At 45.2% G+C, this 26,330-nt stretch overlaps 2 protein-coding genes across 3 annotated transcripts in view; one reads left to right on the forward strand and one right to left on the reverse strand.

The window, feature by feature from the left end:
• Window positions 1-567: 567 nt before the first annotated feature.
• On the reverse strand, window positions 568-12,260 carry MED20 (mediator complex subunit 20). Of its 2 annotated transcripts, none has more exons than XM_056557794.1 (4): window positions 12,193-12,260; window positions 7,979-8,133; window positions 3,780-4,033; window positions 568-2,488 (listed from the first exon to the last, which is right to left on the reverse strand). In XM_056557794.1, the coding sequence occupies exons 1-4, from the start codon at window positions 12,243-12,245 to the stop codon at window positions 2,273-2,275; spliced, it is 678 nt and encodes a 225-aa protein (XP_056413769.1). In that variant the 5' UTR covers window positions 12,246-12,260; the 3' UTR covers window positions 568-2,272. The 2 variants fall into 2 exon arrangements, with proteins under 2 accessions (XP_056413769.1, XP_056413770.1); XM_056557795.1 differs by lacking the exon at window positions 12,193-12,260 and adding an exon at window positions 10,950-11,104 and having other exon boundaries at window positions 580-2,488.
• Window positions 11,180-26,330, forward strand: part of BYSL (bystin like) — a 61,196-nt gene continuing 46,045 nt past the window's right edge. Inside the window, exon 1 of the mRNA XM_056557793.1 lies at window positions 11,180-11,470. Coding sequence (XP_056413768.1) covers window positions 11,212-11,470 — 259 coding nt within the window. The 5' untranslated portion in view covers window positions 11,180-11,211. The remainder of the gene's footprint in view (window positions 11,471-26,330) is intronic.

A 26,330-nucleotide genomic window follows, 5' to 3' on the forward strand; every position in this document is an offset into this window, starting at 1 on the left:
CAATCTGCCGATGGAATTCAGCTACGGTGATTCCACAGTGTGCACAATGTGAAAACAATGGAACTCCAATGGGAATGTCCGAGAGTGGACAAGCCTTTAGGGTGTTTTTTAAAAATATATTTTAGCCTTACTAAGCATACCGTTCCTTGGCAGTCTTTATCTTTTGGAGTATAGACAGAATGCGGTAAAGACTGTATAAAACAGATGACCTCATAAGAAATAAAACACAGTGGTCCCTCGAGTTACAAAATTAATTGGTTCCAGGATGACCATTCCAGCAAAAACTAACTTATCCCCCTATCCACAGGATAACAAAAAAGTAGCTGATCGCTGGGACCCCCTGTAATCTCCGGAATGGGCCCTCAGCTCTCTCAGTGAGGAGCGTGTGCTGCAGACAGCATGTGCTTCATTCATTTCTATGAGAGCACTGAAGAGACCAGAGTACAGCACTTGGGCATCATTGGCTCTCCCATAGAAATGATTGGAGCGCATGCCGTCTACCGGTAGACGACAAACATTCCATTAATTCCTATGGGAACGCTGATGATGCCCGAGTGCTCTACTCGGGTCTCTTTGGCACTCAAATAGAAATTAATGGAGTGCATGCTGTCAGCACGTGCTTCTCACTGAGAGCCAGGTCCCATTACAGAGATTTCGGGGGTCCCAATTGTCGGACTCCCTGCAATCAGCTACTATTACTAATAATATTCCGTAGATAGGGGATCAGTTAGTTTTTGCTGGAGTTCTCCTATAAGACTATAACTCTATGGAAACCTGGTAATTGGTTTTTAAGCCCCAAAATGTCACCCAAAAATAGGAGGAAGTGAGGATTAAAGAAACATAAGTAGATAACTACCGAAATAAAGATAAAGCAAGTCCTTACATATAAAAGTAAAAAAAGAGCTGAATGGAAGCTGTAAATCATTGTCTATGAAGAGGACAGGAGCTTCTTCAGGGTCCTGTACAGTACACGCAATGTCCTAAAAAGTAACATGGAGCTGACCTTACCTGGTGGCCAATGGTGCAGCTAACCGCGGCACATGTATTACAGAACATGTAGTACCTCCCTGTATTGTAGAGAGGGGCTACCAGACAGCTAGTCAGTGCATACACTTCAGTAATACAGTTGTTTTACCAATGAAATTCCCATTCTAAATGATCTTTTCTTCCAGTCATTGACATATTTCACAGATCTGGACTGTCTGTAGCATTGTATGTTGAGTCTGGTTTCAAGTTACAATGGTCCAGAAAAGACCATTGTATGTTAAAAATATTGTAACCTGAGGCCAGTCAAAACATTTGACATGTCTGCCCAAATTCAGGTGTAGAAAGATGATACATTTTTCCGCAAGCAACAATACCAAATATCTGCACACTCTTCCCCTGGCATCACTTTATGCACTGATCTACAAGTATTCTAAGAAGATTCCTGTTTCAGAAATACATGGAAAATATTTTTTTTTATTCTACATGGAAACTCTTTGCTAGCAACACTTAAAGTCCTGCATAAAAGTCATCTGTAAGTACATCTTTAAAGCGCATGAAATCTTGGTGCAATAACCTGCACACAGCCTGTGTACTGTGTGCAGGTGGTGTGTATAGCAATATTTTTACTTGAAATTTGCAGGCCTTCATGACGAAAAAAAATGTTTTTATTCAAAGCCACTGACGGTTGGATAGGCGTGGCGCAAGGTACGCGTTGCCCTGCCGCAGCCTACCCCACGCAGAGCAGCGCGCAATCAGGTTAGTTCTCGATACTAGGTCCGAGAGGAAGCGTGCTCTATGCACCCAGCACTGCGCAGGCGCACTGAGGAAGAAGACTGCGGTGGGAGCAAGCGCTTGCTGGATGACACACAGCGGCACGCACATTAGATTAGTTGAAGGGCGCATGCGCTGGGACCTGTGCGTCAATCACACAGCAGTCCCAGCGCTGACATACGGGGTGGGCGTGGTGGCGGCGGGGCATTGCGAACCTCACATCACACCAATCCGACCTTCAGTGGCTTAGAATAAAAGCATTTTTTGGCATCATGAAAGCCTGCAAATTTCAGATAAAAATATTGCTATACACACCCCCTGCACACAGTACAAAGGCTGTGTGCAGGTTATTGCACCAATATTTCATGACAGTTGAACTTTAATAAGCCATATGCTAAGTCCTAACATTTTTCCCAATGTATCAGTAACACTTCCTTTCTTCTACTCTGCTCTGTGTTGTGAAGTTAGCAAAGAACCACTTTGTCAGTAAAAAGTAGGATTAGATGTGCCACTCTCATAATCTCATTCCAGTCACTGTGCCCTGCAGCTTTCGAATCTTGTTAAGCAGCTCCATGTACTGCACCATGGTGTCAGCTGGTGTATACAATGCATCATGTTTGGAACTGAAAACAGGGGGAACAGTTGGTGCATGACTACCCATAAGGCTCTGCATAAACTCCACCATTAAATTCCAGCAATCTCCTGGCACGGAACAGGGGCAATAGTCCACCTTAAAAATAAGAAATTTAGAAAATTAGTTTATTACGTTTGGCAGTACAATAGCTTTCCCACCCAAAATGTACAATTGGCTAGATATTAGTTAACTACGCATCTTTTATTAACTTGCCTTTTCCCCTTATTTTTTTGTGTAAAGTGGTAATGCAGCTGCATCACAACACCAAGTGTGAACATGGCCTACACCTTCCAAATTTAGGATGAAAAAAAGTGCATTAAAATCTATTATAATGTAGCAGCCTAGGCTTTTCTTACAAATAAATGCAGATAAACTATCAAAAAGAACTTTGTCAGTAAAAAGTACAACATTACCCATGAAAAATAAGCTTGCATACACTTCTGTCATTGGAAAAACAAAATTGTTATGGTTATTGTTATAGTTGTTTTAGTTGGTGAGAAAGGGAGTCACGTCTTTTGAAACAAGTCTACTTTAAATGGGCACTGTGCAATCCAAAAACTTTTTATATGTTGTTACTGATGAAAATGAAAGACCTTTTGTAATATGGTTGTTTAAAAAAAAAAAGAGTGAATATTTAATAAAGAAAACGGCTAATAAAAATCTCACCACTAGGGGTCCTCGTACCTACTGGCACATGAACCAGTCCTGTAGCAGCATCAGGCTTGTTCATGAGTCATAGACAAGAGATGACTCATGGACAAGGATGCATGAGCAGACAAACCACCACCACAAGGGAGGGACACAACCCCATTCCCCTGAGAGGATTTCTAACACTGTGAGCTAATAAAAAGAGGTATTTTTATCATAAATATAGGCGATCGGATCGAGGAATAAAAATTAGATGTACATGGTCAGGATTAGGCAGTGAGTAACATTTATTTAATTTTTTTGTGGGATCTGACAAGTCTCACTTCCAGCTTGTCACGTCTTAATGTTTTCCACATGCTGATTGATTCTAACTGATTGCCATGGGCAACCTACCCCCTTTCTTTCTATAGTTTTAATATATGTCATCCACTGAGTTTTGTCCTCTATACTATTATTTCTACAACAAATTCTATTGACCAGAAGCCTTTCTGTGCCATAACATGAGGTCACCTAAATGTTTCTACATTTTAAAGGGAATCTGTCATCACTTTCATGTTCCCTGAACCACAAGTCATTTGTGCGGGCCCTGGCGGCTCCTCCCTGCCCTACCAGCAGTGATTAAGAGATTTCTCCCTCTTTGGATATAGAAAGAGATCTTTTGATCAAGCCTGAAGGGACAGGCGGAAGCCACTTTGGATCGCCCCGATGAGCTATGATTCTTTAAGAAAAAGAAAGGTACCTCAACAGATATTCCTCGACCACTTTGTCCCATAGTAACTGTACCAATCTTGACAAGGAAATCACAATACTGGTAGCGTGTGCCACGGGTCTCCATCTTGTTGGCTTTTGCATTTTGGAAAAATCCTTTAAGTTTTATCATCAGTACATCCAGGTTCTGGTCAGCAACTAAGCAGGGACCATTCTCAAACAGAGCAAAGGTACTGAGAGGGTGTTCTGAGCAATGCATGATGTAAAGAAGTTTCCCAGACTGACCTAGATAACATCAATGCATAGAAAAAAAAAGTCAGTCATTTACTAACATCACATAAACCTAATGTTAAAATGCAACATTTTCAGGTCAAGCAACAATCCAAGCAACAGTTGTTGGCCAAAAACTGCAATCCAGCAATGACACACGTGTACATTGCTGCCAGAACAGAAATTTCTGTCCTCTCGGGATCTTCCTCTGTGCTTGAATTAGGCTAGAATTCCACTGAGATTTTTGGCCTGCAATTTTTTTAGTTAAGGAAAGATCACAGTGGATTTCACTACTGACATCTGCTTTTATCCTCCTGTATAGTGTATGGATGCAGCCAGCCGCTCTTCTATGGTCCTCTGCACTGACGTATATATATACACATATTCCTGGAACCATCTGGCCAATCACAGCTCTCTGCGGGAAATATGAATATGTGTATAGATAGGTCAGTACAGGGGACCATAGAAGAGCGTCCGCCGCATCTATAAATTATACAGGAGGATCGCAACGGGCAATCTGTCAATTTTTAGTGCTTTACCCGCCCACATAAATTGATCCCTGTTTAAAAATTAATAAACATTTCGTAATAAAAATAAGATACATTTCGTTAGATACAATTTTTTCCATCACTACTGTATCTTTATTTTTTTATGGTACCCTACGAAATTTTTATAAAAAAGGTATCTCCATCACTTTTTGGATCGCTAAAGTCCAAAAAAGAATAAAAACCGCCTGCAAAAACGCAAAATTTAAAACCAACATGGCGTTTTTCTTGGCGTTTTTGCTCTCCCATAGACTTCTATGGGAGGAAAACGCCACGATTTCAGGGCAAAAAACGTCAAACTAGGTTTTGTCGGGCGTTTTAAAAATCCAGCCTCTGAGCCCGAAATTGCTGAAAAACGCCAAGTGAATCTGGTATTTTGCAGTTTACTTTTGACTTGCAGCTAACATATGGACGCAGCATTTTTTGCTGAAAAAACTGCGGGAAAATTGGGGTTTTTTACGATGTTTTAGCAAAAAGAACCTCAGTGGAATTCCAGCCTAATGCAGCTGACATGAATTGCTATCTAACATTGTATTAGTATCCTTCCAGTGCAATGTCTTCTTTCTGTTTCAAATAATTTCAAACTTTCACCTTCTGTCTCTGGAAGAGTGGCAAACCAAGGGATAAGAAAACTTTTTTCTTTTAATTTAACCCAGTAACAGCCGGTATGAAAATTTTGAATATTTTTTTTTTTTTTTAAACGGGCCTTCCCATCCTAGAAATGTATGGCATATCCAAATGACATGCCATAAATATTTAATAGATGCAGGTCCTACCTTTGGGACGCGCACAAATCTTAAGAAATGGGTCCCCCTGAACCTCCTCATGAGAATCTGGTGACCAGGATTACAGACACAGATGAGAAGTAACTAATGTTATAGAAACAGTAAACAACACTGTTGCTGTCATTTCCATTGCCTCCCATAAGAGTTACAGAGACTTATTGCTAATTTGTTTTCATATACCCAGCCACTTCCCTGCCTGGACACATTGACCAGTGTCAGCCTCTCCAGGCTGCATAGAGGCTCTGGACATAGTTTCTGAACATAGCTGTATTCCCCTGAGCTAGATATGCCATAAATATCTAAAACGTTAATAAGAATACAGCAGGATTAGAAACGTCACATGGTGAGGGTCCTGTAACAGAATTTGCACTGGGGCCAATAAGCTTCAAAAATACTCTTCTGCACTCTTTTTAGTCCCATAAGACTTGAATTTGGACCCTCCGAATAGGGGACACTCCCAATAGGTGACAACCAAGCTTATATGCTGGCCCTACCTTGTGCACAGGGCCGCTGACAGAGGGGTACAGCCAAAACCCCAGTAAAGGGCCTGGGCTCCCAGGAGGCCTGAGTCCTCGCTGCACCGTGTGTGTGTGCGTGTGTACAGTCATGGATGTAAATGTTGGCACCCCTGAAACTTTTCAAGAAAATTAAGTATTTCTCACAGAAAAGGAATGCAGTAACACATGTTTTGCTATATACATGTTTATTCTCTTTGTGTGTATTGAAACTAAAGGAGGAAAAAAAAAAAAAAATTGACATAATGTCACACCAAACTCCAAAAATGGGCTGGACAAAATGATTGGCACCCTTTAAAAATTGTGGAAAAATAAGATTGTTTCAAGCATGTGATGCTCCTTTAAACTCACTTTGGGCAAGTAACAGGTGTGGGCAATATGAAAATCATACCTGAAAGCAGATAAAAAGGAGAGAAGTTCACTTAGTCTTTGTATTGTGTGTCTGTGCTAAGCATGGACAACAGAAAGAGGAGAATAGAACTATCTGAGGACTTGAGAACCAAAATTGTGGAAAAATATCAACAATCTCAAGGTTACAAGTCCATCTCCAGAGACCCAGATTTTCCTTTGTCCACAGTGAGAAACATTATCAAGAAGTTTGCAACCCATGGCACTGTAGCTAATCTCCCTGGGTGTGGACGGAAGAGAAAAATTTATGAAATGTGTCAACGCAGGATAGTGCGGATGGTGGATAAGCAGCCCCAAACAAGTTCCAGAGATATTCAAGCTGTCCTGCAGGCTCATGGAGCATCAGTGACAGCGCAAACTATCCGTCGACATTTAAATGAAATGAAACGCTATGGCAGGAGAACCAGGAGGACCCCACTGCTGACACAGACATAAAAAAGCAAGACTATATTTTGCCTAAATGAACTTGAGTAAGCCAAAATCCATCTAGGAAAACGTCTTGTGGACAGATGAGACAAAGATAGAGCTTTTTGGTAAAGCACATCATTCTACTGTTTACCGAATATGGAATTAGGCCTACAAAGAAAAGAACACAGTACCTACAGTGAAATATGGTGGATGTTCAATGATGTCTTTGGGTTGTTTTGCTGCCTCTGGCACTGGGTGCCTTGAATGTGTGCAAGGCATCATGAAATCTGAGGATTACCAATGGATTTTGGTTCGCACTGTACAGCCCAGTGTCAGAAAGCTGGGTTTGCATCCGAGATCTTGGGTCTTCCAGCAGGACAACGACCCCAAACATACATCAAAAAGCACCCAGAAATGGATGGCAACAAAGTGCTGGAGAGTTCTGAAGTGGCCAGATCAAAATCCCATTGAACACCTGTGGAGAGATCTTAAAATTGCTATTGGGAAAAGGTGCCCTTCCAATAAGAGAGACCTGGAGCAGTTTGCAAAGGAAGAGTGGTTCATCATTCCGGCTGAGAGGTGTAAGAAGCTTATTGATGGTTATAGGAAGCGTCCGATTTAAGTAACTTTTTTGTGCAACCAAATATTAAGTTAAGGGTGCCAATAATTTTGTCCAGACAATTAGTTTTTTTTTTTCCTCCAGTTCCAATACACACAAAGGGAATAAACATGTATATAGCAAAACATGTGTCACTGCAATCCTTTTCTATGAGAAATACTTCATTTTCTTGAAAAATTTCAGGGGTGCCAACATTTAAGGCCATGACTGTAAGTATATGTATGTGTGTGTTTGTTTGTGTATATGTATATATATATATATATATATATATATATATATATAGTTGTAAAAAAATTCCAATATCACTTGTTGTTTCTGCTCATTCTACTTGACTGCTTAGCCCAAAATGAGTAGAGTTTATCTATAGGATATATAAATGATAATTTTATGGCAAAGTTCCACGATATCTTATGTATCGGTCTACTCAGTTTTTCTTGCTCTATACAATGATGCATGTGGAAGTTTGTGTTTTTGGCTGGAAAATACTGGTAGTAGAGTTTAGATTACCAAATTAATAGAGCACAATTATCTTTTTATGTCTTAATAAAAATATCCATTTATTGATGGCAAAATCAAAGTGACGACGTACTCAGTGAGCACTTTCCTCTTCCCCGTCGGCCCCTATTTTTACAGAGCTGCTGAATGACACATCAGTCTGTGTAATGTAAGGTTTCTTATACCTGTTGTCCCGACATTGGTCCCAGCAGTGTGGTAGGTTTCACAGTCCACATAAAATGTCCCTTGTTTCTCAGCTCCTAGCTGCTCCAGCTTACGAGTAAGGATTTCAACAGTTTGCTGTACACTTTTCCCTTCCGCTAATGGAAACTGTGAAACACTGAATATAGTAACAAAAGAACATAAATAAAGTGTATAACTTCAAATACAAATTTTCTTACCATACATATATTTTATGCATATATAGTGTGAATGCACCTTAAGGTTAGGTTTCCACACAGGTTTTTTCTGGAGATTTTTGTAAACTGCCACTGCAGTTTTTAAGCCAAAGCCAGAAGTGGATCCAGCAGGAAGGAGAAGTATAAGTCCTTCCTTTATATTTCCCATTTCTTTTAAATACATTTCTGTTTGTAGCTCAAAAACTTCAGTGGCAGTTTTCCAAATAATGCCAGATAAAAACTGCGTGGAAAGCTAGCCTAAGGGTCTATTCACACATACAGTATTCTGCGCAGATTTGATGCACAGGATTTCAAGCTGTGTTCAGTCAATCAGTTTACATTGAAATCGACAGCAGAAAATCCTGCGCATCAAATCTGCGCAGAATACTGTACATGTGAATAGACCCTAAAGGTATATTCTGGGTTTTATTTTTAACATTTTTTTTTGTGCTCAGGCTGGGGAAAAACAAAAAAAACATATCTCCCTACTATGTATGTAAAAGCAGGGGGGGGGGGGGATATATGGCATGCGTTGGCAGTGTATTAGAGCAGATGCTTGCCAGCAGCAGCTGGAATAAGAGATAACAAATATTAATATATCAAAACTACAAAAAAAGCAAGCATAATTGTATTGCATTGCATTGTAAAGGTATTGCTGCCTCTGGACATGTGTGAGCTACTAAAGGGGTTCCCCAAAGGATAGGGGATAAGATGCCTGATCGCGGGAGTCCTGCCGCTGGGGACCCCCGGGATCTTGCACGCGGCACCCCGTTTGTAATCAGTCCCCGGATCGTGTATGCTCCGAGTCTGATTACCGGCGACCACAGGGCCAACGGCGTGTGACGTCACGCCTCCGCCCCCGTGTGACGTCACGCTCCGCCCCTCAATGCAAGCCTACAGGAGGGGGCGTGATAGCTGTCACACCCCCTCCCATAGGCTTGCATTGAGGGGCGGAGCGTGACGTCACACGGGGGCGGAGGCGTGACGTCACATGCCGTCGGCCCTGTGGTAGCCGGTAATCAGACCCGGAGCGAACACGCTCCGGGGACTGATTACAAACGGGGTGCCGCGTGCAAGATCCCGGGGGTCCCCAGCGGCGGGACTCCCGCAATCAGGCATCTTATCCCCTATCCTTTGGATAAGGGATAAGATGTCTAAGCACCAGTGTAGCCCTTTAAGATGTAATGGTATTTATCCTGCACAGTGAGCCAAGAAATAGAAGGAAAATTGCTGTCTTTTTTTTTTTTTTGACACTTCACCTTCTCAAAAAAGGTGGATTAAATAATAATCAAAAAGTGTCAACCCTAATATGATACTAATAAAAACTACACACCATTCTGCAACAAAAAGAGTCCTCACACAGCTCTATAGGCAGAACAACTTCCTTTTAAACGGGTACTCCGCCCCCAGACAAGACCCATGTGATCTCTGCTGCAGTGATCAGGTGCACAGTCAGTCATCGCTCCGTGCCTAATGACTAGCGATGCGGCGCGGACATCATGAGCCTCCGGTGCAGCAGCCGGCGCTCTAAGTAAACACAGGGTGCTGCAGGGAGATTGCGGGGGATCCCAGCGGCAGGCCCCCCACAATCAGACATCTTATCCCCTATCCAAAAGATGTCTAGGGGTGGAGTTCCCCTTTAAAAGGGTACTCCAGTGGAAAACAATTTTTTTTTAAATCAACTGGTGCCAGAAAGTTAAATAGATTTGTAAATGACTTCTATTTAAAAATCTTTATCCTTCCAGTACTTATCAGCTGCTGTATACTACAGAGGAAGTTCTTTTCTTTTTGAATTTATTTTCTGTTTGAGCACTGTGCTCTCTGCTGACACCTCTGTCCATGTCGGGAACTGTCCAGAGCAGGAGAGGTTTGCTATGGGGATTTTCTCCTACTCTGGACAGTTCCTGACACAGACAGAGGTATCAGCAGAGAGCACTGTGGTAAGACAGAAAATAAATTCAAAAAGAAAAGGATGCATAAATTAATTCAGCTTTCCGGTGGGCTGGAAAAGGTGGATACAGTCCTAGGAGACTCTTTCCTAGGACTGTATCCACCTTTTCCAGCCCACCGGAGCACCTGAAGGCTGAACTGATTTACGCAGGAAAAGCCATCAACTGCCGAGCCGAGAAGTTCGTGACGAATTGAATTTACTGTAAGTTCGCTCATCTCTACTCACAACCAAAGGACAGTAGTGACATTGGGGGAGATTTATCAAAACCTGTCCAGAAGAAAAGTTGCTGAGTTGCCCATAGCAACCAATCAGATAACTTCTTTCATTTTTCACAGGCCTTTTCAAAAATGAAAGAAGCGATCTGATTGGTTGCTATAGGCAACTGGTCGACTTTTCCTCTGGACAGGTTTTGATAAATCTCCCCCATGGAAGAACTTTTTCTAACCTTGGACAATCCCTTTTTATATGTAAACTCCAGAGCTGTACTCCCCAACTGATGTTGCGCTTTAGCTGCTACAAAACTCCCAGCCCAGCCCAAACTGTCAAGGCATGATGGGGTTGTAGTTCTGAAACAGCTAAAGAGCAACTGCTTGGGGGACAGTCCTCTAGAGCAGTGTTTTCCAACCACGGTGACTCCAGCTGTTGCAAAACTACAACTCTCAGCACACCCAGCCAAAAGCTGGAAGTTGTAGTTTTGCAACAGCTGGAGACTCCCTGGTTAGGAAACAGTACACAGGAGTAACGAGCTTTTTCAGCGCTTTGTTTCCTTAACAAACAAAAGGGTACAAAAAGCTGCTTTCCTCTCACCATGTCACCCCCATGTTGATCTCGGGCTGGCGCTCTGTGATGACGTGTGGAGTCCAGTGGTACACGTAAATTGGAGGCCATTTTCCTGTAGCATGTCTATGGTAAAACAGAACTCGGGTGGCTACAAAAAAATGGCCGCCCTATATTTTTCTGCAAAGACTTTGCTGCGACACAATCGGGACGAAAGAAAGCTAGGGTTTTTGCGATCTGTGTCTTTGACACTGCTCATGCGCTGTAGGCTCTAGCCCACACGTGTGTAAAAATGCCGAAGCAGCGGAGTTCGCGTGGCTCGGCTCCACGACATGTGGCCTTGGCGGAACAGATCCTGCAGGATGGGGCGGTCAGGTCCACCACCCGAGGAAAACGGAGAGGACAAGGGGCCGAGGAGTCGCAAGATGACAGCTACGTGGATGAGAAGTTGTCGCGGAAGATCCTGGAGCAGGCCCGGATCCAGCAGGAAGAACTGGAGGCTGAACATGGTGCTGGCAGCCTGGCGCCCAAGCAGAAGACGACCGTGCTAAGTGCGTGTCTGGAGGGGGCGCTGTGTGGGGTAGACACCTGTATATGGGCTGTGCTGGCATTAGAACAAGGCTTTACATTACATCTGGACTGGTATGGCTATACCGTTAAGATTCTATGGCTTTTCCTAGGAAAAGTCTTCTGTGGGGTTTTTTATACATGTGATTCTGCTCAAGATGGGATAAAAAGGAAGAAAAAAAAAAACTATACTCTCCTTCCTTTACTGCCACTCTGATGGTGCCAGTCCTGCTGTCAGCACTTACTGTTGGCCAACCAAGCCAGAGGCTGACACCCACACCAGGTATAGTTAACATGCGGGGATCGATATGATAAAGTTTACTGCAGTGTTTACCAACCAGGGTGCCTCCAGCTGTTGCAAAACTACAACTCCCAGCATGCTCGGACAGCCAAAGCTCTCCGGGCATTCTGGGAGATGTAGTTTGGCAACAGCTGGCGACACCCTGGTATTGAAACACTGGTTTACTGCGAGATTGTAGTAAACTGCAAGACTCCAAGAAGAGTTACGCATGCACATTGTAGTCGCTGTTATGCTTTTTGCAGGAATCTCTGCAGTTTCAGGCTATATCCTATAAGGGTATGTTCACACAGAAGAATTGGGGCGTAAATCAAGCAGAAATTTCCTGCCACAGAGATTTTGCGTGGAATTTCATGCGGAAATGAAAATTTCAAGTGGAGGAGGAGAAGAGTATAATATATACCATACCATTTCTGCGCCAATTCTGCGTGGAAATGATTCTGACTGAAAAAAATTAACATTGATCTCTATGGGGGAGATTTATTAAAACCTGTGCAGAGGGAAAGTTGTCCAGTTGCCCATAGCAACCAATCAGCTCGCTTCTTTCATTTTTAACAAGGCCTCTGCAAAATGAAAGAAGTGATCTGATTGGTTGCTATGGGCAACTGGACAACGTTCCCTCTGCACAGGTTTTAATAAGATGCTGATTCCGCCTGAAAGAAAGAACATGTTCTTTCTTCAAGTGGAACATATGTCCTCGTCAGAATTCTGCTTGAGGAAATTCCTCAGTGTGAACTGAGGGGCAGAAATTCTGTACAACTCTATTTGGAGAGGAAAAAGCAAGCAGAATTACTTGTGGAAATTCCTCTCCAATTCCTCAGTGTGAACATACCCTAACAGGAAGAAAATTGTTCTGAAGAGAAAAGAGGAGTTCCCTTGAATTACAGCTGGTACTATAGAAAATCCTGTATGGTTTTTTATACAGATGCATGCAGTCTTTTATATAGAGATACAATGCCACGACATTAAAGGTACTCCGGTGGAAAATTATATATATTTTTTTTAAATCAACTGGTGCCAAAAGTTAAACATATTTGTAAATTACTTCTATTTAAAATTCTTAATCCTTCCAGTACTTATCAACTACTGTATGCTTCACTTGGAAGTTGTATTTCTTTTCGGAATTCTTCTCGGTCTGACCACAGCTCCTGACATGGACTGCTGACACCTGTCCATGCCAGGAGCTGTCCAGAGTACAAGCAAATCCACATAGTAAACCTATCCTGCTCCGGACAGTTCCTTACATGGACAGAGGTGTCAGCAAGGAGCACTGTGGTCAGACTGAAAAGAATTCCAGAAAGATACTGCTCAAAAAACTAAAGGGAACATTAAGATAACACGTCCTAGATCTGAATGAATGAACTAATCGTATGAAATACCTTTGTGTTTACATAGTTGAATGTGCTGACAACAAAATCACACAGAATTATCAATGGAAATCAAATTTATCAACCCATGGAGGTCTGGATATGGAGTCACACTCAAAATCAAAGTGGAAAACCACACTACAGGCTGATCCAACTTTGATTTAATGTCCTTAACCCCTTAAGGACGCAGCCCTTTTTCACCTTAAGGACTGAGCCCTTTTTTGCAATTCTGACCACCGTCTCTTTACGAATTAATAACTCAAACGCTTTTACCGAATATTCTGATTCTGAAAACAGATTGTTTTTTCGTGACATATATTCTACTTAATTTTGGTGGTAAATTTTTGGCGTTACTTGCATCCTTTTTTGGTGAAAAATCCCCAAATTTCATGAAAATTTTTCATTTTTCTAACTTTGAAGCTCTCTGCTTGTAAGGAAAAATGGATATTCCCAATAAATTTTATTTTTATTCACAAATACAATATGTCCACTTTATGTTGGCATTATTGATGTCCCGATACCATTTTTTTAAACAGAGTACCGATATTTTAATTCTAGTACAAGCCGATACCAAGTACGAGTACTTATATTTTAAAGGGAATCTGACCCCAGGGTGACCCGGTTTCTGGCGCTGCTTACCGTATGATATGTGGGTCCTTGTTGTGTACAATGGAGGCGGCTGCTGTAGTATGAGTCAAGATCTCGCTCTCTTTTCCATTGGACAGAACAGGGAATTTGCATTATGGGCGAGACCTATGACCATATTCACATGGTGAGCAGCGGCAGAAACCGGGTCACCTGCACTATCTACCTATAAATTCAAATTAGTGCAGGTGACTCTGCTGTAAGATTGTCTTTAATAGTAGGTAGTATCCCCTTGCAGACATTAGCAGCAGCAGCCCCCCCCCTATAAACAGCAGCACCCCTATAGACAGCAGCACCCCTATAGACAGGGGCTTCCCGTTTAGACATTGGCAGCAGCAGGGCCCCCCCTTTAGACATTGGCAGCAGCAGGGCCCCCCCTTTAGACATTGGCAGCAGCAGGGCCCCCCCCTTTAGACATTGGCAGCAGCAGGGCCCCCCCCTTTAGACATTGGCAGCAGCAGGGCCCCCCCCTTTAGACATTGGCAGCAGCAGGGCCCCCCCTTTAGACATTGGCAGCAGCAGGGCCCCCCCTTTAGACATTGGCAGCAGCAGGGCCCCCCTTTAGACATTGGCAGCAGCAGGGCCCCCCTGTAGACATTGGCAGCAGCAGGGCCCCCCTGTAGACATTGGCAGCAGCAGGGCCCCCCTGTAGACATTGGCAGCAGCAGGGCCCCCCTGTAGACATTGGCAGCAGCAGGGCCCCCCTGTAGACATTGGCAGCAGCAGGGCCCCCCTGTAGACATTGGCAGCAGCAGGGCCCCCCTGTAGACATTGGCAGCAGCAGGGCCCCCCTGTAGACACTGGCAGCAGCAGGGCCCCCCTGTAGACACTGGCAGCAGCAGGGCCCCCCTGTAGACACTGGCAGCAGCAGGGCCCCCCTGTAGACACTGGCAGCAGCAGGGCCCCCCTGTAGACACTGGCAGCAGCAGGGCCCCCCTGTAGACACTGGCAGCAGCAGGGCCCCCCTGTAGACACTGGCAGCAGCAGGGCCCCCCTGTAGACACTGGCAGCAGCAGGGCCCCCCTGTAGACACTGGCAGCAGCAGGGCCCCCCTGTAGACACTGGCAGCAGCAGGGCCCCCCTGTAGACACTGGCAGCAGCAGGGCCCCCCTGTAGACACTGGCAGCAGCAGGGCCCCCCTGTAGACACTGGCAGCAGCAGGGCCCCCCTGTAGACACTGGCAGCAGCAGGGCCCCCCTGTAGACACTGGCAGCAGCAGGGCCCCCCTGTAGACACTGGCAGCAGCAGGGCCCCCCTGTAGACACTGGCAGCAGCAGGGCCCCCCTGTAGACACTGGCAGCAGCAGGGCCCCCCTGTAGACACTGGCAGCAGCAGGCCCCCCCTGTAGACACTGGCAGCAGCAGGCCCCCCCTGTAGACACTGGCAGCAGCAGGGCCCCCCTGTAGACACTGGCAGCAGCAGGGCCCCCCTGTAGACACTGGCAGCAGCAGGGCCCCCCTGTAGACACTGGCAGCAGCAGGGCCCCCCTGTAGACACTGGCAGCAGCAGGGCCCCCCTGTAGACACTGGCAGCAGCAGGGCCCCCCTGTAGACACTGGCAGCAGCAGGGCCCCCCTGTAGACACTGGCAGCAGCAGGGCCCCCCTGTAGACACTGGCAGCAGCAGGGCCCCCCTGTAGACACTGGCAGCAGCAGGGCCCCCCTGTAGACACTGGCAGCAGCAGGGCCCCCCTGTAGACACTGGCAGCAGCAGGGCCCCCCTGTAGACACTGGCAGCAGCAGGGCCCCCCTGTAGACACTGGCAGCAGCAGGGCCCCCCTGTAGACACTGGCAGCAGCAGGGCCCCCCTGTAGACACTGGCAGCAGCAGGGCCCCCCTGTAGACACTGGCAGCAGCAGGGCCCCCCTGTAGACACTGGCAGCAGCAGGGCCCCCCTGTAGACACTGGCAGCAGCAGGGCCCCCCTGTAGACACTGGCAGCAGCAGGGCCCCCCTGTAGACACTGGCAGCAGCAGGGCCCCCCTGTAGACACTGGCAGCAGCAGGGCCCCCCTGTAGACACTGGCAGCAGCAGGGCCCCCCTGTAGACACTGGCAGCAGCAGGGCCCCCCTGTAGACACTGGCAGCAGCAGGGCCCCCCTGTAGACACTGGCAGCAGCAGGGCCCCCCTGTAGACGCTCACCTGCGGCTGTCCTCCATCGGGTGCTACCGCTCCACTGCCCTGTTCTTCCATCCTCCCGGTCCGCATCATGGCATCCTATGCAGGAACATGTGACCTACACATCACTCCGCTTCTTCCGTAGCGTTACGCTGAGCGCAGGGGAGGAGGCGGAGTGACGTGTCACATGCTCCTCCATGGAACACTATGAAGCGGACGGGTGGACCGGAGAACGGGGCAGCGGAGCGGCAGCAGGTATCGGACATGGTATCGGGGACATTAAACGAGTCCCCGATACCATGTAAATGGCTAGTATCGGCCCCGGTACGTCCCTAATTGGCATCATAAAAGGAACATATTTTTGCTTTTTGAAAGAATTAAAGGGCTTCAAAGTAGAGCAGCAATTTTCAAAAATTTCATGAAAATTGCTAAATCTGAAAGGACAGATGTTATAGAACTACAACTCCCAGCATGCTGGGAGTTGCAGTTTGGCCTTCCTAGTGGTTGCCACAGTAAAAATCACTCTACTTTCACTTTCATTTCCACCCCCCCCCCCCCCCCAAACGTGGTTTTCCTACCTGTGCCTGTCTCCAGCGACGATCGGGGGTCCCCAGGCATCTTCTCCTCCAGGTACCGGCCTCCATCTTCTCCCCACGTTCCCCACGACATCCAGGGGTGGGCAGAACAGAATCAGTTCTGACCAATGGCAGGGGATAGGAGGAGATCGCAGCACTGCGACCTCACTCTTAGCCCTCAGGATGATCGGGGCAGCTCCGATCATCCCTATTTTCCAGGTGATCGGGTCACCAGAGACCCGATCAGCCCGGAATAGCAGAAAACCGCATGTCTGAATTGACATGCGATTTTCTGCGATTGCCGACGTGGGTGGGGGGGGGGGGTTGCGGCAATATGTCGGGATGCAGGGTGTATGCATTCTCCCGGCGTCCTGAAGAGGTTAAAACAAGTCAAAATGAGGCTCAGTAGTGTGTGAAGCCTCCACATGCCCGTATGACCTCCCTACAATGCCTGGGCATGCTCCTGATGAGGTGGCGGATGATCTCCTGAGGGATGTCCTCCCAGACCTGGACTAAAGCCTCCGCCAACTCCTGGACAGTCTGTGGTGCAACGTGGCATTGGTGGATGGAGCGAGACATGATGTCCCAGATGTGCTCAATCGGATTCAGGTCTGGGGAACGGGCGGGCCAATCCATAGCATCAATGCCTTCCTCTTGCTGACACACTCCAGCCACATGAGGTATAGCATTGTCTTGCACCAGCATATGGTCTCACAAGGGGTCTTATCTCTGTACCTAATGGCAGTCAGGCTACCTCTGGCAAGCACATGGAGGGCTGTATGGTCACCCAAAGAAATGCCACTCCACACCATTACTGACCCACCGCCAAACCGGTCATGCTGGAGCCTGTTGCAGGCAGCAGAACGTTCTCCATGGCGTCTCCAGGCTCTGTCACGTCTGTCACATGTGCTCAGTGTGAACCTGCTTTGATCTGGGAAGAGCACAGGACACCATTGGCAAATTTACCAATCTTGGTGTTCTCTGGCAAATGCCAAATGTCCTGCACGGTGTTGGGCTGTAAGCACAACTCCCACCTGTGGACGTCAGGCCCTCATACTACCCTCATGGAGTCTGTTTCTGACCCTTTGAGTGGACACATGCACATTTGTGGCCTGCTGGAGGTCATTTTGCAGGGCTCTGGCAGTGCTCCTCCTTGCACAAAGGCGGAGGCAGTGGTTCCTGCTGCTGGGTTGTTGCCCTCCTACGTCCTCCTCCATGTCTCCTGATGTACTGGCCTGTCTCCTAGTAGTGATTCCATGGTCTGGCCATTATCCTGACAGACACAGCAAACCTTCTTGCCACAGCTCTCATTGATGTGCCATCCTGGATGAGCTGTACTACCTGAGCCACTTTGTGTGGGTTGTAGCCTCCGTCTCGTGCTAGCACTAGAGGGAAAGTGACCAAAACATCAGCCAGGAAGCATAGGAACTGAGAAGTGGTCTGTGGTCACCACCTGCAGAACCACTCTTTTATTGGGGGTGTCTTGCTAATTGCCTAATTTCCACCTGTTGTCTGTTCCATTTGCACAACAGCATGTGAAATTGATTGTCAATCAGTGTTGCTTCCTTAGTGGACAGTGTGATTTCACAGAAGTGTGATTGACTTGGAGTTACATTGTGTTGTTTAAGTGTTCCCTTTATTTTTTGAGCAGTGTATAACCTTCTCTGGAGCATACAGCAGCTTAAAAGTACTGGAAGGATTAGGATTTTTTATTAGTAGTAATTTACAAATCTGTTTAACTTTGTGGCACCAGTTGATTAAAGAAATATATATGTAGTTTTCCACCGGAGTACCCTTTTAAAGGATATAGCCTGAAACTGCATAGAATCCTGCAGAAACACAACTGTAGCGTGCAGGCATAACCCGCTTTTTCCCGGTGTCTCGCATTGTACTACGATCTCACGGTAAACATTATCACACCATCACCATCAGTAATGGATCTGGGAAGAAGAGTATTGTTTTTTTTTTTTGTTTTTTTTTTTTTGTTTTTTTATCTCGGGCTGAGAAGAACACCTTAAAAAATAATCCTCAGTGGTAAGTAGCTTTATCATCCTGAAAAATGACTTAATTATCGCCAAACCTATATAAATGATAGGAGGAATGTGAGTGCTCTACAGGTGCCATCTATATTCTCATATGTATGTTTCATTAGACTATCACCATACAAAATTCCTAATGCAGATTGGTGATTCCTAACAGAATATCATTTTCATCCAGTCCTCCCTCACCATCATTCCTTCTCTGCAGCCCCTTGTAGCCTGGTTTTCTTTGGTTTAGTTCTTAGTGATTGCTTTCATTTGTCTTTTATGTGTAAATCCCCTTTCATTTATGATTTCTTACAGTTGTGTTACAAACATTGGAGGAGATAATAAATACTCTCTAAGGGTAGGGTCACACCTGCCATATTTCCCTACGTATTTGCTGCTGCCTATTTTCCTACTCATTTAAGTCATTGGGTAGCAAAATCAACTGCTGTAAATATCCCGCAAAATACGGCATGTGATCCTACCCTTAAAGGGGTATTCCAGGCAAAACCTTTTTTTATATATATCAACTGGCTCCGGAAAGTTAAACAGATTTGTAAATTACTTCTATTAAAAAATCTTAATCCTTTCAATAGTTATTAGCTTCTGAAGTTTTCTGTCTAACTGCTCAATGATGATGTCACGTCCCGGGAGCTGTGCATGATGGGAGAATATCCCCATAGGAACTGCACAGCTCCCGGGACGTGAGTCATCAGAGAGCAGTTAGACAGAAAACAACAACTCCACTCCTGGAATACCCCTTTAACCCCTTAGGACTATTTTCACCTTAAAGCGTACCCGTCAGATCCAACAAAAAATTTTTTATTTTTTTTTTATATATCACTCCTACCTAATCCTGACCATGTACATCTAATTTTTGTGTCTAGCACTTTTTTTTTTTTTTTTTATTACACTTTTTTAATTTACCTCATTAGTCTGAATTCCTGTCAAAGGGAGGGGGTTTGGCCTCACTGTGCAGGTCTCCACCCCCTCCCTCAGTATGCTGTCTACTCACATCTCCCCTAGCATTAGCAAAACTACAACTCCCAGCTTGTCCTCACTGACCGTAGCGGGACACAAGATGAAAGTGGGGGGATCTTTCCCCTAGCTGAGAGCCCTGTACTCACAGCTGTCAATCAAGGAAGTGTGTCCATGACGTAGGTGATGACGCATGGACACAGCAGGACTAGTATGTGTCTGTGCAGGCAGGGGGGGGGGGGCAGTTGTTTGACTGGCTTTTTCAGTATGAAATACAGAAAATTTTCTAATGAAAGCAATTGCAAAACCTATTGGTTTTGCATGCTTTACAACATATCAAATGGTTTTTGTATCTGACAGTGCCCATTTAAGGACTCAGCACATTTTCATTTTTGCATTTTTTTTTTCCTCCTTCCATTCTAAAAATCATAACCCGTTCAATTTTGCAGCTACAGACCCATATAAGGGCTTGTTTTTTGCATCGCCAATTTCTTTGTAATTACATAATTTATTTTATAATATAACCTGTGGCGAAACAAAAAAATTTTTTTTTTGTGGGGTGAAACGAAAAAAGAAATGCCATTTTGTAAATTTTGGTGTCCCCTGTTTCTACAGTGCACTTTTCGGTAAAAATTACACCTTATCTTTATGCTGTAGGTCCATACGGTTACAAGGATACCCAATTTATATAGGTTTTTTATTTTAATACTTCAAAAAATTATAAACTACATGCACCAAAATTAGTATGTTTAAAATTGGCATCTTCTGAATCCTATAACTTTTTTTTATTCTTGTTTTGATGGGACTTTTTGATCGCTTTTTTTATTAATATTTTTATGGTATATGAAGTGACCAAAAATGCATAATTTTGGACTTTGGTATTATGTGTATGCCATCAACCGTGCAGTTTAGCTAACATTATATTTTAATAGTTTGGACATTTACGCACACGGCAGTACAACATGATTATTTTTAGTTTTTATTACATTATTTTATTTAAAAAATGGGAAAAGGGGGGGTGATTTAAAAAGGTTAATGAACTTTTATAAAAATGTTAACACTTTTTACAATTTTTTTATTTATTTTTTAGCCCCCTTAGGGGGCTACAACATGCAATCTTCTAATGAAAATACACCGTTCAATGCTATGCCATGAAGCAATAGATCGCCGATCGGACGACTGAGAGGCAGTTGAGGACTCTTCCGTCGTCCGGTAAGCTGATCAGGACATCACGATTTTTTTGCGATGGTCCCGATCAGCTCCACTGAGCTGCCGGGATTCTTTCACTTTAGGTTTAGACGCTGTGATCAACATTAATCGCGGTGTCTAAAGGGTCAATGCCGGGCATCGGCCCAATCAGCCGTGCTCGGCATTAGACGTGTGTCCTGGCTGCCCGTAGCAACCCACGGGGTTTAACCTGTTCTCAGCCGGTGAGAGAGGTTTAAACCCGTTATACTGGACCAGGCCTGAGTCCTTAAGGATCGGGGATGCAGGGCATATGCATACGCCTTGCATCCTCAAGAGGTTAAAGGTGTAGTACCAAAGTACCCCTTTTAAAGTAAATCTGTTTGTTGCCCACTGCAACCAATCAAAGTAGACCTTTTTAGTTCACCAAAGCTCTCTAGGATGTGAAAGCTGAGCTACGATTAGTTGGACAAAGCCCCGTATGTGAACTTACCCTCAGACAGTTTTTGATAATCTTTCCCATTGACTCCTGTTTCTGACCATTTATTATTACTTCGATTTGTTGTACATTTTCTGTAGTCCAGCCCTATTGCTTTGTTTTCTCTTTTGACATGTTTCATGGATTACCAGTATATCTTCCATTTATAACCTTCCTAATTTGTTTATCTTTTCATCAAATACTACACATAGCTAGGTGGGAACAACTAACATCTCATTCCACAAGTCACATGGATGTGGTTGGTGGCTTCTTGTGCTGTCTTTGCTGGTTATGTTTTCCACCCAAGACAGATATGTTTTAGTGTGAATTTTTAAACCGGACCCATGCCGCACCCCATTTGTTTGTTTGGACAGAGTCGGATATGTTCTACCACAGTTTTCAGTTCTGCAGCAAAACAGCATTTGGTCCAAAAATGAGCCGACCAGAGTCACGATCTGTCTCTGTCCGGCTCATTCAAATAAATGGGGTGCAGCAGGGTTACGGCAGCGGACGTTTTTTTAATTCTCCCGCCGTATCCCTGAAATGTGGTGTGAATGCACCCTTGGACCTGTGTTGCTTGACTTACAGTACAAGTCATCAAAAGCGAACAACCAGGACTATACTTTCAGGGATCATTTCTAAAGTCTTTGAAGGGAGAAATGTGGCTAAAAGAGTCCATGCTTTTTGCTATGCTATATAGTAAAGCATAGTAAACTGTTTCAATTTCTTTATAAACCATGGACAAATATACATTGTTTTCTGCTATTTGTTTTAATAAAATAAATCACTGCTGGATCCCATGAATTGTCTATCTATTTAGCCTAGGACGTACATACCATAAGTTAATTCCTTAAAAAACAGCACAACATTTGTTGTGCATGGTATTGCGCCTCAAGCCCATAGAAGGGAATGGAGCCAAGGTGCAATACCACACACGACCTGAGAACAGGTGTAGTGCTGTTTTATGGACAAAATTTCTCTTTTCCAGGATTACTCCTTTTAATAACACAAATTTCCTTTTATTTTATTTTTTATTTTTTTCTGGCTTCATGATTCACAACTAATTGTTTTCTGTCATGTCTGTGATGTGTATACATTCAGCGAAGTAACAAAACTGAATGAATTCCCTCTAAGTATGGGAATCCTGTGTTTTGTTTTTTTGTCTTTTTTTATTTTAGTTTTTCTTCTTCCCCCAGGGGTTATAGAGTAAAGTAATGGTGACTGTGCCCATTTAATTCTATAAAAGACTGTGGTGGCCCCAAATTGTCAGAGTGGTTGAGCTGTCACCTGTTAACCCAATAGGTGTAGGTTCCAGAAGTAGGACAGGCTCATATCAGGCATTTGTGGCCTATCCTATACTTGCTAGTATCCCTGTTAACAAAATGTTTCATATGCGGGGAACCAAAACTCATAGAAATTTGAGCTCTTTAAAGTGTTAATAATTAAAACATCTAGCAAATAATTCCACTTTTCTCTATCGGCTTCATTGGGGGACACAGACCTTGGGTATATGCTTTTGTTTCTAGGAGACTTGACACTAAGGAAACCAAAAAAAGTTGGCTCCTCCCAGCAGGATATACCCGCCTACAGAGCATCAGTTTTAGCTTAGTGTCGCAGGAGATGGACACTAGTCTGGGGTTCTCCCCAGACTTGGTCTAACATTTCTATTATTTTTCCAGAATAGGGACGTTTAGTTTTTCTTATTTCCTTTTTTTTCAGGTGGGGTCTCAGGAACATTACGTTCACTGTTTCCCCATTTGCCATTGAGGGGGCACAGACATCGTGGATGTACAGTCAACCCCCTCTCGCCAACGGCCAGTGCCTGGGGTTGTACCTTATGGGTCCGGGTCCCCCACTTTTCCCTGCTCGTCTCGCTTTTCAAGCCTGGCATGATGCAGGTGACAAAAAGCGGGCTGAAGACTTCATAACTGAAGACTTCATAACTGAAGACTTCATTAGGTAAGTTTTTCAGATTGAGGCGAGTATCCCCCTTCTCCCTTTTTTTTTCTTTGAGGTGTCGGGGGCTTGCAACCTCTGGAGACCCCCTGTTTTGGTTCTACTCCTTTTTGTTTCTAGTTGGGGTCCCTATTGGGCAAGGGCTCCCTAACGCTTGGGGTACTCGGGGTTAATATCAGTGGTGTAGGACTGTTAAAGGGGTTATCCAGGCAAAACCTTTTTTTATATAGATCAACTGGCTCCAGAAAGTTAAACAGATTTGTAAATTACTTCTATTAAAAAATCTTAATCCTTCCAATAGTTATTAGCTTCTGAAGTTTTCTGTGTAACTGCTCAATAATGATGTCACGTCCCGGGAGCAGTGCATGTTGGGAGAATATCCCCATAGGAACTGCACAGCTCCCGAGACGTGAGTCATCAGAGAGCAGTTAGACAGAAAACAACAACTCAACTTCAGAAGCTAATAACTATTGTAAGGATTAAGATTTTTTAATAGAAGTAATTTAAAAATCTGTTATATATAATATTTTGACCTGGAATACCCCTTTAATTTTTATTCACTGGGCAGTCTTTCTTTATTCAGTGGCTGCCTTCTCAGTGGGGTTTTTTTCTTCTATGCTCCGGCCGCCTTGTGTGCAGTGCAGTCGGGGCTCAGTTTACTTTAGTTTTTGCAGCGGCTCTCTGCGCCGGCACTCACACATGCTTCGGGGATTGGAGCGGGCGCCATTATGAGCCGGCATCTTTCTTCCCCGGCGGGATTCACGCCCTAGGGAGAGCGCAAATCTCTTCAGCCAATCAGAGCTGTGCGGGGGACTAAAGGCCAATCAGAGGCGCCCCAGTCTAACCCGGCCCCTCTCTTATAATTGGTCCTGCTGTCCCTGCCTCTCTCTCTCTCTCTCTCGTTCTCTCTTTCTCTCTCTCGTTCTCTCTCTCGTTCTCTCTCTCTCTCGTTCTCTCTCTCGTTCTCTCTCTCGTTCTCTCTCTCTCTCTCGTTCTCTCTCTCGTTCTCTCTCTCTCTCTCTCGTTCTCTCTCTCTCTCTCTCGTTCTCTCTCTCTCTCTCTCGTTCTCTCTCTCTCGTTCTCTCTCTCTCGTTCTCTCTCTCGTTCTCTCTCTCTCTCTCTCGTTCTCTCTCTCTCTCTCTCGTTCTCTCTCTCTCTCGTTCTCTCTCTCTCTCTCGTTCTCTCTCTCGTTCTCTCTCTCGTTCTCTCTCTCGTTCTCTCTCTCGTTCTCTCTCTCGTTCTCTCTCTCGTTCTCTCTCTCGTTCTCTCTCTCGTTCTCTCTCTCGTTCTCTCTCTCGTTCTCTCTCTCGTTCTCTCTCTCGTTCTCTCTCTCGTTCTCTCTCTCGTTCTCTCTCTCGTTCTCTCTCTCGTTCTCTCTCTCGTTCTCTCTCTCGTTCTCTCTCTCGTTCTCTCTCTCTCTCTCGTTCTCTCTCTCGTTCTCTCTCTCTCTCTCGTTCTCTCTCTCGTTCTCTCTCTCTCTCGTTCTCTCTCTCTCGTTCTCTCTCTCTCGTTCTCTCTCTCACTCTCGTTCTCTCTCTCTCTCTCTCTCGTTCTCTCTCTCTCTCTCTCTCGTTCTCTCTCTCTCTCTCTCGTTCTCTCTCTCTCTCTCTCTCGTTCTCTCTCTCTCTCTCTCGTTCTCTCTCTCTCTCTCTCTCGTTCTCTCTCTCTCTCTCTCTCGTTCTCTCTCTCGTTCTCTCTCTCGTTCTCTCTCTCGTTCTCTCTCTCTCTCTCGTTCTCTCTCTCTCTCTCGTTCTCTCTCTCTCTCCCGTTCTCTCTCTCTCTCCCGTTCTCTCTCTCTCTCCCGTTCTCTCTCTCTCTCCCGTTCTCTCTCTCTCTCCCGTTCTCTCTCTCTCTCCCGTTCTCTCTCTCTCTCTCGTTCTCTCTCTCTCTCTCGTTCTCTCTCTCTCTCTCTCTCGTTCTCTCTCTCTCTCTCTCTCGTTCTCTCTCTCGTTCTCTCTCGTTCTCTCTCGTTCTCTCTCGTTCTCTCTCGTTCTCTCTCGTTCTCTCTCGTTCTCTCTCGTTCTCTCTCGTTCTCTCTCGTTCTCTCTCGTTCTCTCTCGTTCTCTCTCGTTCTCTCTCGTTCTCTCTCTCGTTCTCTCTCTCGTTCTCTCTCTCGTTCTCTCTCTCGTTCTCTCTCTCGTTCTCTCTCTTGTTCTCTCTCTCGTTCTCTCTCTTGTTCTCTCTCTTGTTCTCTCTCTTGTTCTCTCTCTTGTTCTCTCTCTTGTTCTCTCTCTTGTTCTCTCTCTTGTTCTCTCTCTTGTTCTCTCTCTTGTTCTCTCTCGTTCTCTCTCTTGTTCTCTCTCTCTCTTCTTGTTCTTTTCCTCACAGCAGCTGCCTGGTGGGGGACACGGACGCTGGTGAGATTACCCTATTTTTTTCCATGTCCAAGACCAGAACTGTTCCTCCCTCTAAGCAGGTACCTGGGGCCCTGGTCACCTACTATACTTGTAAGGGCTGCAACGCCAAAATGCCTGGGTCTGCTGAACCCACTTGTTCCGCCTGCACCACTGCACCCCCTAACCCCCCCCCCCCCCCACCCCCCGGTATTCCTATTCAGGATGCTCCCCCAGACCCAGTGGGCTCTGCTGCCCCTCCAATATGGGTGTTTTCCCTCTCTGTCTATTTCTGACTAGGTCTCCTGTTCCGTGGTGACTGCCTTAGAGAGGTCCTCCTTACACCTTTCCCCAAGAGAGCCTCGCTCTCCCTCCCTATTTTAAACGCTCTCACAAGCGTAATAGGGGTCATTCCTCTGACTCCTCTCAGGAGTCTTTGTACAGACGTAGGCGCTCCTCTCATGGGCATTGTCCCTCTGCCATGTCTTCCAGCAAGTGTCTTTCTTCTAGAAGACTCTCCCCGAGTTGCCGTTCTGAGTCTCCAGAACGGCGCGCCAGGTCAGTGTCTCCCTCTTCTAAGGCTGCCTCCACCCGTTCCCACTCCCCTGGTGAACTAGTTGATGAGGCTGCTTCTGTCTCAGACTCAGAAGACCACGCAGACATGACCGATACGGTGGACTCATTGGTTTCGGCCATAAGAGACACCTTTCACCTAGAGGACCCAGGAACTTCGGATGCTGCCCCAGAAGTTTCCTTTCATCGTGCCCGTCCGGCACCCAAGATGTTCAGCTCCCATGCTGAATTTGAAGCCTTGCTAGAGTCTGCCTGGAGGCACCCTGACAAGAGGTTTCAAGAAACAAAGAAGGTTCAAGCGCGTTATCCCTTTGCTA

Source organism: Hyla sarda, chromosome 2 (assembly GCF_029499605.1).
Source record: "Hyla sarda isolate aHylSar1 chromosome 2, aHylSar1.hap1, whole genome shotgun sequence".
Taxonomy (NCBI): domain Eukaryota; kingdom Metazoa; phylum Chordata; class Amphibia; order Anura; family Hylidae; genus Hyla; species Hyla sarda.